At 50.6% G+C, this 16,946-nt stretch overlaps 2 protein-coding genes across 4 annotated transcripts in view; one reads left to right on the top strand and one right to left on the bottom strand.

Annotated features, from left to right (window-relative positions):
• The window catches only part of INPP5J (inositol polyphosphate-5-phosphatase J), a gene marked incomplete at its 5' end in the record, with an annotated part of 43,740 nt that extends 40,800 nt beyond the window's left edge, over positions 1–2,940 (top strand). For all 3 annotated transcript variants that reach the window (XM_081174793.1, XM_081174795.1, XM_081174794.1), the window contains one exon: positions 1,241–2,940. In XM_081174793.1, coding sequence (XP_081030919.1) covers positions 1,241–1,864 — 624 coding nt within the window. In that variant the 3' untranslated portion in view covers positions 1,865–2,940. The remainder of the gene's footprint in view (positions 1–1,240) is intronic.
• Positions 2,941–3,234: 294 nt separating this feature from the next.
• Positions 3,235–15,799, bottom strand: PLA2G3 (phospholipase A2 group III). The gene is made up of 7 exons (XM_081174925.1): positions 15,128–15,799; positions 12,175–12,307; positions 9,752–9,886; positions 7,855–8,381; positions 7,065–7,194; positions 5,014–5,148; positions 3,235–4,088 (listed from the first exon to the last, which is right to left on the bottom strand). Exons 1-7 carry the CDS (start codon positions 15,684–15,686, stop codon positions 3,929–3,931), a joined length of 1,779 nt encoding a protein of 592 aa, XP_081031051.1. The 5' UTR covers positions 15,687–15,799; the 3' UTR covers positions 3,235–3,928.
• Positions 15,800–16,946: the final 1,147 nt, after the last annotated feature.

The following is a 16,946-nucleotide window of genomic DNA, read 5'->3' as shown; positions in this document are numbered from 1 at the left end:
ACATTAAGCAGCAATGCGAGTTGGGGGGAAAGTGGTCTAGCTCAGTAGGTAGAACATCTGCTTTGAATGCAGAAGGTCACAGGTTCGATCCCTGACATCTCCAGGTAGGACTGGGAGAGACCCCTGTCTGAAATCCTGGAGAGCGACTGTGAGTCATTGTGGACAATACCAAGCTGCAGGGGTGCCTACTTGAATAAAATATTGGTGGGCTCAGGTAACCTCCCTCCCCCATATAAAGGTAAAGGACCCCTGGATGGTTACATCCAGTCAAAGGCGACTATGAAGTTGCGGTGCTCATCTCGTTTTTAGGCCGAGGGACCTGGCGTTTGTCCACAGACAGCTTTCTGGGTCATGTGGCCAGCATAACTAAACCGCTTCTGGTGCAACAGGACACCATGAGTGCATGGAAACACTGTTCACTTTCCCACCGCCGCGGTATCTATCTACTTGCACTGGCGTGCTTTCAAACTGCTAGGTTGGCAGGAGCTGGGACAGAGCAGCGGGAGCCCAGCAGCGGGAGCTCACCCCGTCACGGGGATTCGAACCCCCAACCTTCTGAATGGCAAGCCCAAGAGACTCAGTGGTTTAGACCACAGCACCACCTTTTACACCTTATAATCAATAACAAGACGTGCACCCCCCCATTTGAATAGCAATGCTCATCAACTTGAGAAACGGGTCTGGCAGTTGAAATATTTTATTTGGGGGGTGGGGAAGCTGAAGGGACCTCGGCCCCTAGGAATTGGCTGCTGTGCAGAGCTGACTGGGCCCGGGTTCTGACTTGCTTTGAGGCAGGTTTCCTATGTTCCAGGAAGTTATGAACTGGAAACTTCTTGGGATAACTTGCACAGGGTAATTTGCATTTATTGCCCTGTGGAGTGACCTAATTCAGTATGTGTGCTTTCACTGGTGTTTAGTAAACCAAGCTTAAAAACTTTGAGATGGCTTGCTTCATTTTGCAAATTTCATAATGCATTTTTCTATGCACACTTTACACTATCAAATGCCTTTTTTTCTGTACACCTTACACTGCTAAATCTGGAGAAGAGCAGATTGTGAAGGTTGGCTGTGTTTTGATTTGCTTCTTGCTTCGTTAGGTGCAAATTAGATAGACTTGAAATTTTCCCCCACCCCTCCTCTCAACCTGCCCAGCCCAAAATTTATCAGGTAGTGGGGAGCAGCTGGGCCCGGCCTTCCCAAGTCAATATTGACTCTCCTCTCTCCGTCTCCCTGCACACAGATTTCACTGCCCACCTTGGAGCAAGCCACCAGCCCCACCGACAGCTCCAGCAGCACCTCAGAAGAGGAGGACGACAGCACCCTGGTCCTGCTGGGCCCCAAATCCCGCAGCCCCAGCCCCGGGAAGATGAAGGGTCATCGCAGCCGCAGCCCCAGTTTGGCCAAGTTCCATGGACTCATCCTGCGCTCCTCGAGCCGAGACCACGCGGCCAGCCGCAGCCCCTCACCCCAGGGCCGCCGGGGCAGCAGCATCCTCAAGAGCGACATTCCCAGCATCCAGTTCTCCAAGGACAACCCCCGCCAACGCTCGAAGTCGCGAGAGCCTGCCCAGAATGCAGAGGGTCTCGCTGGGCCTCGCCTCCAGAGCCCCTGGCGCTTTGACGAGAACCCCCTGGCCCGCACAGACCCCCGCAACCTGGGGCTGCTGCCAGCCGTGCGCCTGGAAACCATCGATCAAGTCATGGGCCCCCGGCGAGAGAGTGCCGACCAGGGCCTGCCTCCCCGCAGGATGAGCCCCACCAGTCCGACCGTGGCCCTGGCCAACCTCTTCAGCACCTCCCCAAAGGAGGGGTTATCCCCAGACCACCAGGGTCCAAACCACCAGAGCCGTGAGGTGGGACACTGAGGGGAACGCAGCCGGCCACCATGAGCCCACTGTCCAACCATCCCGTGTAGTGAGCTTGCAGTGTTATCTCTCTGTCCCCTTTACCTGCCAGTTTTCTGCTTCCGTGTGTGTCTTTCTCTCTCCCGGTGTGTGACACGAAGACCCGGGGAAGGGGGCTGCCACTTGTCAGGCCCTGTCTCCCGACTCGAGTATGCTTGACAATCAACTTCCTCCCTCCCTTTGTGTAGGGGGCTGAACAACGCAAGCAAAAAGCCCTCAGCCCCCTCGGCCGTTTCAGCCATAGAAACTCCCCACTCCTTGTTTGGGGGGGACAACCCATCCTTTGATGAGAACTCCCTTCCCCATTGAACATCCAGTTTGGTGTCGAGATGGAGCTCCACCCGCCTCTCCTAGCGCCATCTCTGTTCTTGTCCTGAGGCACGATGGTGGAGGAAGAAGAGGAAAGCCTGCTACTTGCAATCTGATGGGAGGACAATTGAGCAGTATAGAGGAATGGGCAGCTGCAGAAAGAGGAGCGCATGCCAGAAGCTCGGCTGGGTACGGGATGAAGACACACTTTTCCTATCGGTTGCAAAAGCTCTGCTTGGCTGGACTCAATGGCTGCTGCAAGACCAGGCCCAGCCTGCTTGCAGGAAGCTGCTGAGACCATAAGAGGCGAAATACGGAACGTGCAATATGATGGGGATGGGAAATCAGAGTTCTTGGAGACAGGTGTGGGCCCCAGGTAGGAAGGAGGAAGCTGGTGCTTCAGGTCCAGTTAGGGCCCAGCTGGTATCCCTTCCCCCCGCAAGGCTTGGGGGGCTTCGGAGAAACTGGGGGAGAACTGCAAATTGCAGAAAGTTCTTGCTGGAGGGAAGGAGGTGGATGCAACCCAGTTGAGATCGTGGAGGTACAGTGGGGAGAGTTTGGGTTCCATTGCCTTACGAGGCGGGGGGGGGGGAGAGAACTCTGACCTAGGAAGCCGAAAACGGAACGGGTGTGTGTGCGCGAGGGGGCAGTATGTGTGGCTAGGTTGTCGGGGCAACGTGACCAAGGTGCCTTGGAACCAGAAATGACGAGAGCTGCCTGGGGGGGTTGGGGAAAGGGGAGGGTGGGGGGGCTGGCCTCCCCCGAGACAGATCCATGACCTTCGCTGGGACGAGTTCAGAGTTGATGCAATCTGTCCTACCTCACTTTTCCCTTCCGCCTCCTTTCCAATAATAATAATAAAAATCATCTACAAACCAACTTACGGATGACCGCATTGGTGTCTCTCTCCCCCTGGCAGTGGCAAAGAACCCCGCCAACGTGGGATAGGATTTGTGTTCACACCTCTCCCCATCAGCGTTCGGGCATCTTTCCTTGTGCTAAGCAGAACCCAGGCATACAGAAAAAAGCACTTTTATTCATTAGTACACTATTTACAGTAGCTGCAGCTAGAACCACCCCCCTCCCAATAAATTATAAGCAAGGGTGCGGAGTTTGGGGTACGTCCAGCTGCGAGCCGACAACATCCTACAAAACACACCGCAAGAGCTCTCTTAATAAATACACCATTAAGGGAAAAGGAGCAGGAAGAGCATTAAGGAGCAGGAGGGGCTCATTTCTCCTTGGCGGGGGGAACCAGAGCTCCTCTCCCCTCCCACTTCCATTCCATGCCGCGTAATCCAGTGTTTCCCCCCCCCCCCCCGCGGGTCCTCAAAGGGGTTGGAACCGATTTGTTTGCTGAAGATAAGCAGTCTGTTCTCAGGTCAAGACAAACCCACCCTCCGCAAAGAGAGCCCTTTTACGCCACCCCCCCCAGGGCCATTTCTTGGTCTCTTCTGCACAAAGTTGTGCTGATGGTGAGCACTGGCAAGCACTGATTTCTCAGCCTCCAGAGGGAAGCCCTTTCCCCTGCTGCGCTCAGCACAGCTGGGGGGCATCATATTCCCAGTGACATCAGCGGAAGTAGAGGCAGCCCCATGGTCAAGCCAGGGCAGTCCACTTCATGGGGGCCGAGCTTGGCTGCAACCCCCCACCCCATCAGTGTCCAAAGGAAAAAGACTGCCTGTGGCTCAACGGAGCTGAGTCTGGTGGGCGCCCTCACAGCAGCTGCATGCATTTATCGAACAGTCGGAGAGGCTGGTTGGGGGGTGCCCACTCCTGCCGCTTCACCTTGAGGTGGGAGCCCCTGTGCGTCCGCGCCAGCCGATTGGTGAGGTGCCGTGCCGGGGCCAGGACGGCTCTGCCCACATCAATGCAACTGCAAGAGGGCAAAGGAATAGGAACAGGTTAGCCTTCCCTGCCTCCGGGGAAACGGGGTGGGAAATTCTATTGGGTTGTTTTTTTTGCCAAGGGCTTTGGATAAAAATGCTCAAGAACGGGTCCACCGCTAGGAATGGGAAGGACCCTGGTTTGAATCTCACCTCTGCCACACAGACTCTTGCTCGGCCGTTCAGCAAAGTCATAATTTCCTCAATTACTGTATTTTTCGCTCTATAAGACACACTTTCCCCCTCCTAAAAAGGGGAAATGTGTGTGCGTCTTATGGAGCGAATGCAGGCTCCATGGCTTCAGTGAAAGCAACGGAAGCCAGGAGAGCAAGAGGGGTCAGTGCGCACCGACCCCTCTTGCTCTCTTGGCTTCAGGGATAGCCGCCTGGAGCCTCTGGAGCGCAGTGGGAGCTCCCACTGTGCTCCGGAGGCTTCATGTTGCTTTCGCTGAAGCCAGGACAGCCAGCGGGATCGCAGCGCTGCAATCCCGCTGGCTGTCCTGGTTTCTGGGATTCAGAATATATTTTTTCTTGTTTTCCTCTTCGAAAAACTAGGTGCGTCTTATGGTCTGGTGCGTCTTATAGAGCGAAAAATACGGTACGTCAACGACTACCTTGGTTCTCAAACGCCTTGGTACTCAAACAACTTGGAACCCAAACACTGCAAACCTACAGCCAGTCGGAAGCCGCGCCTTGGTTTCTGAACGTTTTGAAAGTCGAACGGGCTTCTGGAATGGATTCCGTTCCGACTTCCAAGGTACGACTGTACAACCATAAGGGCTGGTCAGGCACACCCATCCCATTTAGCTGCTGTAGCCTCTTAGGGCAGCAATGTGCCTTGTGTTGGCCCCGCCTCCAGCCTCCCTTCCAGAAGCCCAAGCCCACCTTTTACCCAACCAACGAACAGGCCACTCACTTGGATTGCTTGCCCTCTCCTTCCATGCAACCTGGAGGCCTCTGCAGGATGAAACACGAGGAGGAGACGTAGCCAGAGAGAACCTCCTCTTCCACCTCGTTGGGACCCTTCGTCCTCCGGAGGAACCGGGCCAGCCTGCAAGGAGAAAGAGGCTTAGAAGCCAGAGACGTCCAGCCCACACCACCCCTCCAGTCAGGAAGCCGAGGGAAAGGATTTAGCCCCGTGGCAGTCTGCCTTCCTTGCATGCAGGCTGTCCCGGGTTCAAGGGCCAGCGTCTCCAGGTATGTCTGCCTGAAACCCTGGAGAGCTGCTGGTCAGTGTAGACCAGCCTTTCTCAACCTGTGGGTCCCCAGATGTTGTAGAACTACAACTCCCATCACCCCTAGCTAGCAAGGCCAGAGCTCAGGGATGATGGGAGTTGTCGTCCAACAACATCTGGGGACCCACAGGTTGAGAACCGCTGGTGTAGACAATACTGAACTAGCTGGACCAATGGTCTGGCTTGGAATAGGGCAGCTTCCTGTTTAATCTAGCTCTTCCTTTTCAGAACCATCTACTTTATTTTCAGGGGAAGGACTTCAGCTTAGTGGCAGAGCACCTGTGTCGGGGACTGGGTAGAAGAGGAATGGTGGAGACCTCCTGCCCAGCCTGACCCTTCCAGAGAAGATGAAGACAGTTCAGAATTACAACAGGGCTTTGAGGGAGGTCCCAGCTCAGAGGAAGACAAAGGGGAAAGCTGGGAAATAATGGGAGAGGAGGAGGAAGAAGAAGAAGCACCAGAAGGGAGACAGTTGATGGACTCAGTGTCTTTAGAAAGCATTGACGAGCCCCCTTTCCCAGAACCTGGCGAGCATTGAAAGTAGGAGAGCAAAGAGCTCAGAAGCAAAGGGCTCTCAATGCCACCCGTAGAAGAGATGACGAATGAGGAAGTGGGAGAGAAGGGGGTGGAGAGTCACTCAGGACAACGCCATTACAGTGGTACCTCAGGTTAAGAACTTAATTCGTTCTGGAGGTCCGTTCTTAACCTGAAACTGTTCTTAACCTGAGGTACCACTTTAGCTAATGGGGCCTCCTGCTGCCGTTGCGCCGCCACCACGCAATTTCTGTTCTCATCCTGAAGCAAAGTTCTTAACCCGAGGTACTCTTTCTGGGTTAGCGGAGTCTGCAACCTGAAGCGTCTGTAACCTGAGGTACCACTATATTCCAAGAGGCTGCATTCCCAAGCCTCTCTCTGTTAATACTGAATAAAAAATCAGATGGTAAGGACTTTTCCTTGTCTTATCCAAGGCCAGGATTAGGTCTGATGAGGCCCTAAGCTACTGAAGGTAATGGGGTCCTTTATATGTCCAGCTGTCCTTTGTCAACAACAAATTGTCTCTATTTTTTGTGTTGAATATATGCTATATGGTAACTTATGGACCTAATAGGTATCTAAAGCCATTTGCACATAACAAAATTTTATCAAAGTAACTGTTGAACTGAAATACAATTAAGAAGTATATTAATAGTGAAATAATTATTATATATAGAAATGAGCAAACCAGTGACATTTTTAGGGAGCAGGCTAGCAGGCGGGACCCATTATTTACATCACAGGAGCCTACACAACACAGAACACTGTTGCTGCATGTAGGTTTTATTTGATTTGTTTTTTATCTTCTATTTTGGAAATGTACATCCAGGGTTTTTTTCCTTTAATTTTTGGGGGGTTCCCCAAGAGAGTGGGGCCCTAAGCTATAGCTTATTTAGCTTATATGTAAATCCGGCACTGGTCTTATCCGTTCCTGGCAACCTGTCATGGGGTTTGGTTCCTCTGCCACCTGATACAGTCTCCCTCGCTGGAAGTCTTCCAAGGAAGGTTGGACCACCATCAGTTGAAAACGTCCCAAGAAGCGGGTTGAAATGGGTGTGGCCCACAAGACCCCGCCTCCTCCAAGTCTACAGGCTATGGAGCCTCCTTCCCAGCGGTTTCCTCCCCATCAGTTCAGCTGCTCGGCCCCAGGGATGGTGCAATTTGGATGGGGTGGGGGGAGGAAAACACCTGCACTTACCTGCGGGTGCAGTTGCAGTGGAAGAGGGTGCGGGAGTCCACATTGTGGAGCTGGTATTTGACCTCGTTGGGCCCGATCCTGTACGGGCACTGGTCCAGGCGTCGGTAGCAGCTGCAGCTCCGCGACCGGGCTGGTGAGGAAAGCGGGAATCAGTTAAAACCAGGAGGAGCCCACAATCCCAGAGGTAGTAGTCAAGCCCCTGCAGACCCTCCAAGTGTCCCTTATTTTCCAGGGACAGTCCCAGATTTACAGAAGCCGTCCCGGTTTCTGATTTGATCCCGGAATGTCTCGCATTTCCTTAGGATGTCCCTATTTTCATCGAGAAATACTGGAGGGTATGGAGTTATGCAAGCCAAGGAGACAAGTATCTAGACATCCTTTAGAAGACATCTGAATCTCTTGCAGCATTGAGGTTAAATTCAACAGTGTAAATAAGTTTTGACAGATGTAATAACGGAATACAGAATGGTTTGGTTTATATAAAATATGCAAGGATTTATGTTATGCAAAATGAACCATGGAAACAGAAGAAAGGAAGCCATTGATATTTTAAGGTTATTTAAATGGATGCTCCAAAATGTAAGAGAGAAAATGTAATAAAAATTAGGGGGGCGGGGAATAGAAGACCATTCATATTCTAACACAGTCGGGTGGGGGACGAACTATATCTCTCTCATGATCTGCTCTCTTGCTCCCCACCCCATTCCCAAATACTTCTACATTAGGGAACCTCCTAAAAACCACCCCCCGCCAGAAAGCACAGACACAACCCCCCCAGCCATTTACTCACCTAGTTTACCCGGTTTACGAGTGCGGTTGTGTTTGCTGGCGTTAGACGACGACACTGCTTCCTGCCCTGCCTCGTTGGGTAGCCTTGTGGCGATCGCAACAGTTTGCTGCACATCTGAATGTGCCGTCGTGTGAACGCCTCCTGACCTGAACAAGTCTGGTTTTGACTTAGTCCTGAGGGTGGGTGGCAAAGGCACTCTCTCCTTGTGCACGGAGACTGCTCCCGGACTGGTGCGTACTGGGAAGTGTGGAATCCCATCTGGCTTGGAGGTCAGGATTGGCCGAGTCACAGAACCCGAGGCGTCTGGGTGATCCGGGTGCGGGCGCAGGCTTTCTGAGGCATCCTGTTCTGGATGTTTCCGGTGTTTCCGGTTCTTCTTCCAGCCGTGCTTCCTGCCCCTGCCCCAATGCCTTCTGGGTGGGGGTGGAGGCGTGGCAGGGCTGGAGCTCTCGACGTATGGCAAGGCGGCATTGTACTGGCTCTGCTCCACCAAGCGAGCCAATGGCTTCAGGCCATACTCCTTGCACCTGGAAAGGCAAGGTGGAGGAGGAGGAGTTAAGACAAGGAGTGATGTCTTGACATTTAATCCCACTTCTGACACCAATGATGCGTGTGAATCCAAGCCAGCAACAGGCCTTTTAAATAATATACTGCTTCAGGCATTTTTGAAAATATATTCGTTATTGAAAGCTAAAAAGAAGGTAAAGTCCCTACCAGAGAAGAATGGCAGATCAGGTTGATGGATTATGCTGAAATGGCTAAAATGACCGGAAGAATCAGAAATCAGGAAGACCAAATTGTATTACGAAGGAATGGGGAAAATTTATAACTTATCTTAAAGACCATTGTAAAGAGTTAAAATTGTTAGTAGGACTGAAAATATCACTTGTAGTTTAATGGTGAATTTTGGACCATTTTTTGGAGGGAAATGATTTGGATTTTCATAAAAGATGCAGGAAGAAATGATTAACAATAGGACCCACAAAGGGGAGGAGGAAAGTCTGAGAGATTCCTTGGAATCTTTTTTTTATGTTGGATATGTGACTGTGAAATTTTAATCTGAAAAACCAGATACAGTGGCACCTTGGTTCTCAAACGCCGAAAACCCAAAAGAAAGTGTTCCTGTTCTCGAACGCATGATGTGGCTGTCGGCTATTGTTTCCAGGGCACCTGCACCAATCAGAAGCTGCACCTTGGTTTTCGAACATTTTGGAAGTCAAACGGACTTCCAGAACGGATTAAGTTTGGTGCTTTTGTTTTTGCTATTTGGCGTTTTTGTTTTTGAGGCTTTTTTGGTTAATTGGTTTTTGTGACTGTGTGGAACCCAGTTCAGCTACTGATTGATTGTGTGACTACGTGGATAAAAGCTCCCCATCCAAATGATGACTATCATCAGTGCAGGTAAGAAAAAAATAAAATATTATAGTATAGTACATTGATTATTGTTTTCATTTTATGTATCAGTGGTCTCGTTAGACAGTAAAATCCATGTTAAATTGCTGTTTTAGGGGTTGTTTTAAAAAGTCTGGAACGGATTAATTCATTTTGCATTACTTTCTATGGGAAAGCGTGCCTTGGTTTTGGAACGCTTTGGTTTTGGAATGGACTTCCGGAACAGATTGAGTTTGAGAACCAAGGTACCACTGTAAATAGATAGACAGATGATGATAGACAGATAGATAAATAGATAGACAGATGATAGATAGATAGATAGATAGATAGATAGATAGATATAGATAGATAGATAGATAGATAGATAAAAAGTAAAAACGATATAAATATAAAGTTATAGATATATATAATTGTTCAGTGCACAGGGTAAAATAAGATGAGCGCCACCTAGAGGGAAAGCAAGCCCCCTATAGTCAGGGAAGACCAGAGAGAGCCAAACACTCACCCTCCCCACCAATGCCATTCCAGGCATTGCTCAGAGTTCTCCAGGACAAAGCAGGGAATCTCCAGTAGGTTGAAGAAGCTGATGCCCACGAGGTTGGAGATGGTGTCGTTTTGATCCAACAGGCACTGCTTGAACCTGTCAATGGAAGCGGAACAACCATCAGTGCTGGTTTACACAGAGCAACTGGCATGGGGGAGAGACAGGGATGTGGGTCCCTCCTTAGCCCTCCCCAAGTCCCTTCTGGGCAGGCTAGCCTGTCACACAGGACAACTTCAAAGCTTCCACTTTGTTATTATTACTGATATTTTATTGATCACATTCCACATATGGCTTTTTAAAAAAAAATATTTACAGAATATGTGTTTAAAAATAATATGAAGCGGGCCACCCTTGGAGGTTTATGCCCATTGGGCAGAAGGCAGGGAGTCCAGCAGTAGGGGGCGCCAGAGCCAAAGAGAGCCAGAGCCAATTCATACTAGTTTTGCCCGGTCCTCCTCCATACAGAGTCTGGGCAGCGCTGAAGAGATGCAGGAGGAGGCTGATAGGCAAAACCGCCCCCTGGATTGGTTTGAGGTCAGAAGGGGGCTTGCCGAGGGCACAGTTTGATGGGGTAGCACCCCCTTCAGCCTAATGGACCAGCTATTCACCCAGCTGGGAAAGTCTGCTGGAGCAGAATATGTATCGAACCATTCACAATCATTCTGTGCGCTTCCTCCTCATTCAGAGGCAGTAAGGCTTCTGAATGCTAGAAACCGCAGGAGTGGAGGGAGCTCATGTGCAGAAGTCTTGCTTGAGGGTTTCCCAACATGCATCTGGCTGGCCGCTGCAAGAAAGGAATGATGAATATACCATATTTTTCGTGTATACGACACCCCCATGTATAAGACGCCCCCTATTTGGGGGGAACTCAAAATCAAGAAAATGCACTATCCGCGTATAAGACTATATTTTTTCCTAAATAATATTCTCGGAAGGATGCACATCTTGATTGCAGACATCCTCCCTGTCCATGAAAGTTTCAGTCTATGCCAGGTGTCTAAATCCTTTTTAATGTCCTGCCATACCTTATTATAATTGTCTTCAACCAGGTTTATATTTTTAGGTGAGAGCCAGATTCCCAAATATTTTACTTTATTCACAATTTTAATACCAATCTTTTCTTCCAATTGAGTTTTCTCCTGTTCAGTCATATTCTTTGTTAGAATTTTTGTTTTTTCCCTGTTTAATCGCTTCTCGGCCTTTTGGCTAAGATCAAGTGTAGTGTTCTTCTTGTTCTCTAATTCTATATATTACGTCTGCAAGCTGCGCATATTCTGTCAGCTTAAGTTGCCATTTTTCATTAGTTGGGACCTCACTCCTTTTCCATTTTGGGGCTAACAAAACACAGGCCGCAGTAGTGGCATACATAACCTTTTTTGACACCTGGGAATTTCAGTCTGAATTATCCCCAACAAAAAGGACTCTGGGTTTTTTTGTTTGGAAATATACTTTTAAAGGTTTTTTCCCAATTCATTATGGATTATTTCCCATTACTCTTCTCCTTTTACAGGTCCACCACATATGAAAGAACGTACCCTTGACCTCTTTGCATCTCCAGCAATTACCTGATTCAGTCTTATACATCTTAGCAAGCCTACTCAGAGTTACCGTATTTTTCGCTCCATAAGACGCACTTTTTCCCTCCTAAAAAGTAAGGGGAAATGTGTGTGCGTCTTATGGAGCGAATGCAGGGGGAGGCAGGCAGGAAAAGCCCCCAAGAGCCACACACAAGCTCCGCACGGCTCTTGCGGGCTTTTCCCCAGGAGGGAGAAGGGACTGACGCGGTCAGTCTGATCGGCAAGTCCTAGGCTCTGTGGTTCAACCCACAGTGCCACCCGTGTCCCATGCAGAATGTAGGCACCCTATATATAGAAATGAGCAAACCAGTGATATTTTAGGGAGCAGGCTAGCAGGCGGTGCCCATTACTTACATCATAGGAGCCTACGCAACACAAAACACTCTTGCTGTATGTAGGTTTTATTTTATTTGTTGTTTATCTTATATTTTGGAAATGTACAGTGGTACCTCGGATTAAGTACTTAATTTGTTCCGGAGGTCCGTATGTAACCTGAAGCTGTTCTTAACCTGAAGCACCACTTTAGCTAATGGGGCCTCCTGCTGCTGCCGTGCCGCTGGAGCACAATTTCTGTTCTCATCCTGAAGCAAAGTTCTTAACCTGAAGCACTATTTCTGGGTTAGTGGAGTCTGTAACCTGAAGCGTGTGTAACCCGAGGTACCACTGTACATCCAGGTTTTTTTTTCCTTTAAATTTTTTGGGGGGCCCCCAAGAGAGTGGGGCGTTAAGCTATAGCTTGTTCAGCTTATACGTAAATCCGGCACTGAGCAAGAGCCATGCTCTAGACCAGCGCCACCCAATACTCACCGCTCATCACACTCGCAGTGAGATATTGTGTGCAGGCGGAAGTTGCGCATCCCAAATTTGTAGCCCAGCGCAGAGATCTGAGCTTCACACATGTCGTGCTCCCGACAACACACGTCTGGGCCTTGGAAGACGCCTGCAAGAGAAAATGCTGAGATCAGGCTAAGGAAGGGTGCAAGAGCTCCAGAGCTTGTGGCCGAGTAAGGGCTGGGTGTAGTGACCACAGGAGCAAGGAGATGCCTGGGGGAAGAAGACGCTCACAACATTTATTCCTGATCGTGCCACCCCTAGCCGTATGATAGCAGGGCTACCATTGGCTGCAGCTCATGGGAGTTGTAGTCCACCCAAAGGCACCCGATTATCAAAGGCTGTTCTAGTGATCGGAGGGGTGGGTGTGCATCCACAGCACAAATGCGGAGATCTTGTCTACTCAGAGTAGGTGCCACAGTGCTTGAAGCAACAGTGACTCCTACAGCAGCTACATGGCTAGGGCTGGGCAAAATATCCGAAACCAGTTTGAAGTCCATACTGTGATAGTGGGTTCATATTTTTTGACCTGGCAATATATTACAAATCATGATTAAGTGTGTGTGCCATACAAAAATCACAATGTGCGGAAAAACCGCAAAGCCAGCCAATCACGATGTGGTGATACATCACAATGTTGTAAACCATAATATTGCCCATGACGGTAGAGTAGAAGAGGAAAATAAGGGGTTAATCTGGACAGGAAACAACCCTTGTTTGTAGACACTGAATGAGCAAAGAGGGCATTGTACTTGTGTGCATCAAGGATTTTGACACCTTAATTGGCAACTATTGGAAACTATTGTTAAACCACAGAGCCTAGGACTTGCCAATCAGAAGGTCGGTGGTTCGAAGCTCCCGTTGCTCGGTCCCTGCTCCTGCCAACCTAGCAGTTCGAAAGCACGTCAAAGTGCAAGTAGATAAATAGGTACCGCTCCGGCAAGAAGGTAAACGGCATTTCCGTGCACTGCTCTGGTTCACCAGAAGCAGCTTAGTCATGCTGGCCACATGACCTGGAAGCTGTCTGTGGACAAACGCCGGCTCCCTCAGCCAATAAAGTGAGATGAGCGCCACAACCCCAGAGTCAGCCACGACTGGACCTAATGGTCAGGGGTCCCTTTACCTTTACTTTATTGCTTCATTTGGGGCTGAACGGACTACAGTGCCATCTAACAGGATTTTTGAATTTGGTGGGAGGGAGCATTCTTCATTTGATGAACCCAAGGACATTTGAACTGTCCTCCCTCCTTGTACCCACTGCTCAGCCCACCACCAACAAGACTTGCAATGCCTCCCCCCCCCCCCAGCAAATCATGGCTCTGGAGTAGCAGCAATTAAAAAAAACGGAGGAACTGCGATACCACCACTGCCCCCTTGTGGTCTCGGGTGTGCGCACTGCAGCACATGAGAAGCAACAGTTCTGCTCTTTCGACAGTGGAAAGAGGTTTTGTCAAAGGATCCTTATGAAACGTATTTGATTTACTGTATACCCAGCCCTTCTTCCCAAACAAGTCGCAGGCGGCAAACATCAAAAGTGATGAAGCAATAAAGGCATTGTCAACTAAGCCGGGCGTTAGGCAACATAGCTGTTATCTGTTCCAAACTAACAAACTTTTGGTACCCAAAAATCTGACAGCCATGATGGTGCAATGAAATCAACGTCCTGGATGAACTCAGATGTGCATCAGAGGAGGGGGCTCAAGAGAAGATCTGTGGTGGCTCGGTGGCAGAGTCCCTGCTTTGCATGCTGAAGGTCACAGGTTCAATCCCCAGTGTCTCCAGATGGGAGTGGGAGAAAACAGACCTGGAAGAGCTACTGCTAGTATAGTCTAGTATAGTATAATCTGACTCCAGATAAGGCAGTTTCCTAGATTCCATTTTTGGCTTCTCCCCACACTGGATGAATAGCAGGTGAATTAGGGCAAATGGGGCACTGCCCCATCAGTCTGGCCCCTCTCACCCCCCCACCTGCCTGCCTTTGGACTTGCAGTGTTCCAGGGGGTGGCCCTGCCTGCCACCTTCCTCCTCTCAATATTGCCCTCGTAGAGCTCAGCAAGGAGGAGGACAGGAAGAAAGCTAGAATTAAGTTGGCCCTGCAGGTTATTAACTTTGGCTCCCCCTACTAGTGGCCTCCTGCGCCATCACAAACAGGGTGGAGGTCAATAGTAGGGGGAGCCAGAGTTAATGACCTGCAGGGACCTGCCCTAAAACTAATTTTGCAGCCCATCCTTTCCGAAGCCATCTAAACTTATGCAACACCAGCCACATCTAGTGGCAGTGAGTTCCGCAAGTCAGTTGTGCATTGTATGAAAGTTGCCCAGTGCTTGAATAATTGCTCATATGCCCCCAATCCCATGTGAGCGGCACCAGAATAGTTTCATATTACAGAAAAATAGACTTTTAAAAGAAGAAGAGGAAGAAGATATGAGCACTATAACTGATCAGCCTCCAGAATCAGCCTTCCAGCTTCAAAACTACCGTTGTTTTGTCTGGAGACAGCGCCTGTTCCTTCTTCCAAAGAAATCTCCCGGTTGGCGGCACTGACTCAGCAGGATAGGAGCAACGCTCTGCACATGCTCAGAAACTCTTTCTTAGTTCTCCACGTTCCAGGACCGTTTTGAAATCAGCTGCTCTTGCGGTCAAAGGAGCCAACTCCTAAGGCTTGTAGGAGCTTTGACCCCCACAATAAAATATTTAAGGGGGCTGGACCCCGATAAAGTTGATGGGCATTCCCATTCAAATTGTGCGTGTGCGCACTGCGTCATGTGATCGATTATGCGGGGTGGGGCTTACCCCACAATATTTTTTTTCAAGTTGGCACCCTCTGTACCCATCCGACGCCAGCCAAAACTGAATCCATCCCATTTCCATCACACGAACACCGCTGCCGCTGCCGCCGCCGCCCCGTCCCACTTCCAACTATCCTTACCCAGTTCGGTGAAGTTCCCTGCCGAGTCGCCAGCTCCGCACCAAAGCGTCCCGGGCATCGTCCAACCCCTCCGGACCCGCTTGTGCCCCCGATCTTCCAAGACCCCCCGACGGCCAGCTCCGGCCTCTCCCGGAGGCGCCCTGCAGGAGTCCTTCTGCGCGTCCAAGGCGGCGAGCCGTCGCTGCAGCTCCGGCGCCCAGTAGGAGCGTATCAAAGGGCTGCCGTGGGGGTTCCCTGGCAGGCCGCTCCTTCGACGGGTCCCGGGCCCCGTCGGTGGAGGAGGCGCGCACAGCTCCGCGTAGCGGCTGATAAGGGACGGCTCCGTCCTCCAAGCGCAGCCCTGAAGGCGCCCCCGGGAGTCCCACGCGCTTTGGACCAGCGCGGGCGGGAGCCCGTCGGGGCGCCGCCACAAGAAGCTCAGGAACCGGGAGCGGCCGTCGCCGTCGGGGGCGACCGTGTGGCAGAAGGTGTTGGCTTTGTTCCAGGAGCCCAAGGCGCCCGGAGGCAGCGTGAGGGCAAGGGCCAGCAGGGAGGCCAAGAGGGGCCGCAGGGACGACATGGGAGCCTACAAACACCTTCCTTCCCCGACGGCTACCTGGCTAGTTAGTTCGTATTGCCAGCGCACGCTCTCCTCGACTCCTTCGGAAGCCAGCCGGTGAATGAATGAAGTACTCCCTCCCACCGCCGCGGGTTTTCACAAGAAGAGAACTCGGCCGCTCATTGGACGGCTCTGGGCAACCCCCCCTCCTTGCGCAGCCGCGCCCCTCCGCTGTGACTCATTCAAACACGCGGATTAGGTTCGAATAGAGCGCTCTGACGCAGGGGGAGGGATGGGCGTGGGAAAGCCACCTGCGAAGGGCACGCCCACTTAGAGTAGGCGCCCCCCCCAGAAGACAGCCCGCTGGATCAGTTGTTGTTGTTTAGTCGTTTACTCGTGTCCGACTCTTCGTGACCCAGTGGACCAGAGCACGCCAGGCACTCCTGTCTTCATCCAGTCCAGCCTTTCGCATGATGAATTCTGCATATAAGTTAAACAAGCAGGGAGACAATATACAGCCTTGTCGTTCTCCTTTCCCAATTTTGAAACAATCAGTTGTTCCATATCCAGTTCTAACTGTAGCTTCTTGTCCCACATAGAGATTTCTCAGGAGACAGGTGAGGTGATCAGGCACTCCCATTTCTTTAAGAACTTGCCATAGTTTGCTGTGGTCGACACAGTCAAAGGCTTTTGCATAGTCAATGAAGCAGAAGTAGATGTCTTTCTGGAACTCTCTAGCTTTCTCCATAATCCAGCGCAGGTTTGCAATTTGGTCCCTGGTTCCTCTGCCTCTTCTAAATCCAGCTTGCACTTGTGTGGCCCAAATAGCAGGGGGTGAAACTAGGTTTTATTTCACCCGGATCAAAGACTCACTTTGGCACATCCCCACACTCATTTGTGCACACAAGCACACACACACAGAGAGAGAGGGAGAGGGAGAGGCTGGGAGCCTCAATGGTGTCCCTTGAGATAAAACCATTGCCGGATCAGACCCTCTGGACCGCTCCAGCCCACAGTCAGATACTGTGGAGATGCTTCCAGGTAGGCCTTGGGGACCACAATCCTCTGTCTCCTGCATCTTGTACTCAGAGGTAGACTGCTCTTTAGCAGAGAGGCTCCATTCCACCAACTTTTATTGGATACTGGAACTGTCTTGCTGGGTCACACTGGTTGTAAGCAAGGAGGCAGCAGCGGCAACTGAGGTTGGTGGTAGTGTCCCACTTTTTCCAGGTAAATTTTCTTCCGTTTGGGCTCAGTATATGATTGCCGTGATCCAGCAAT

Source organism: Podarcis bocagei, assembly GCF_964188305.1.
Source record: "Podarcis bocagei genome assembly, chromosome: 16".
Taxonomy (NCBI): Eukaryota; Metazoa; Chordata; class Lepidosauria; order Squamata; family Lacertidae; genus Podarcis; species Podarcis bocagei.
The sequence above is the reverse complement of the archived record's forward strand: the minus strand, read 5'-3'. Positions and strand labels throughout refer to the sequence as shown.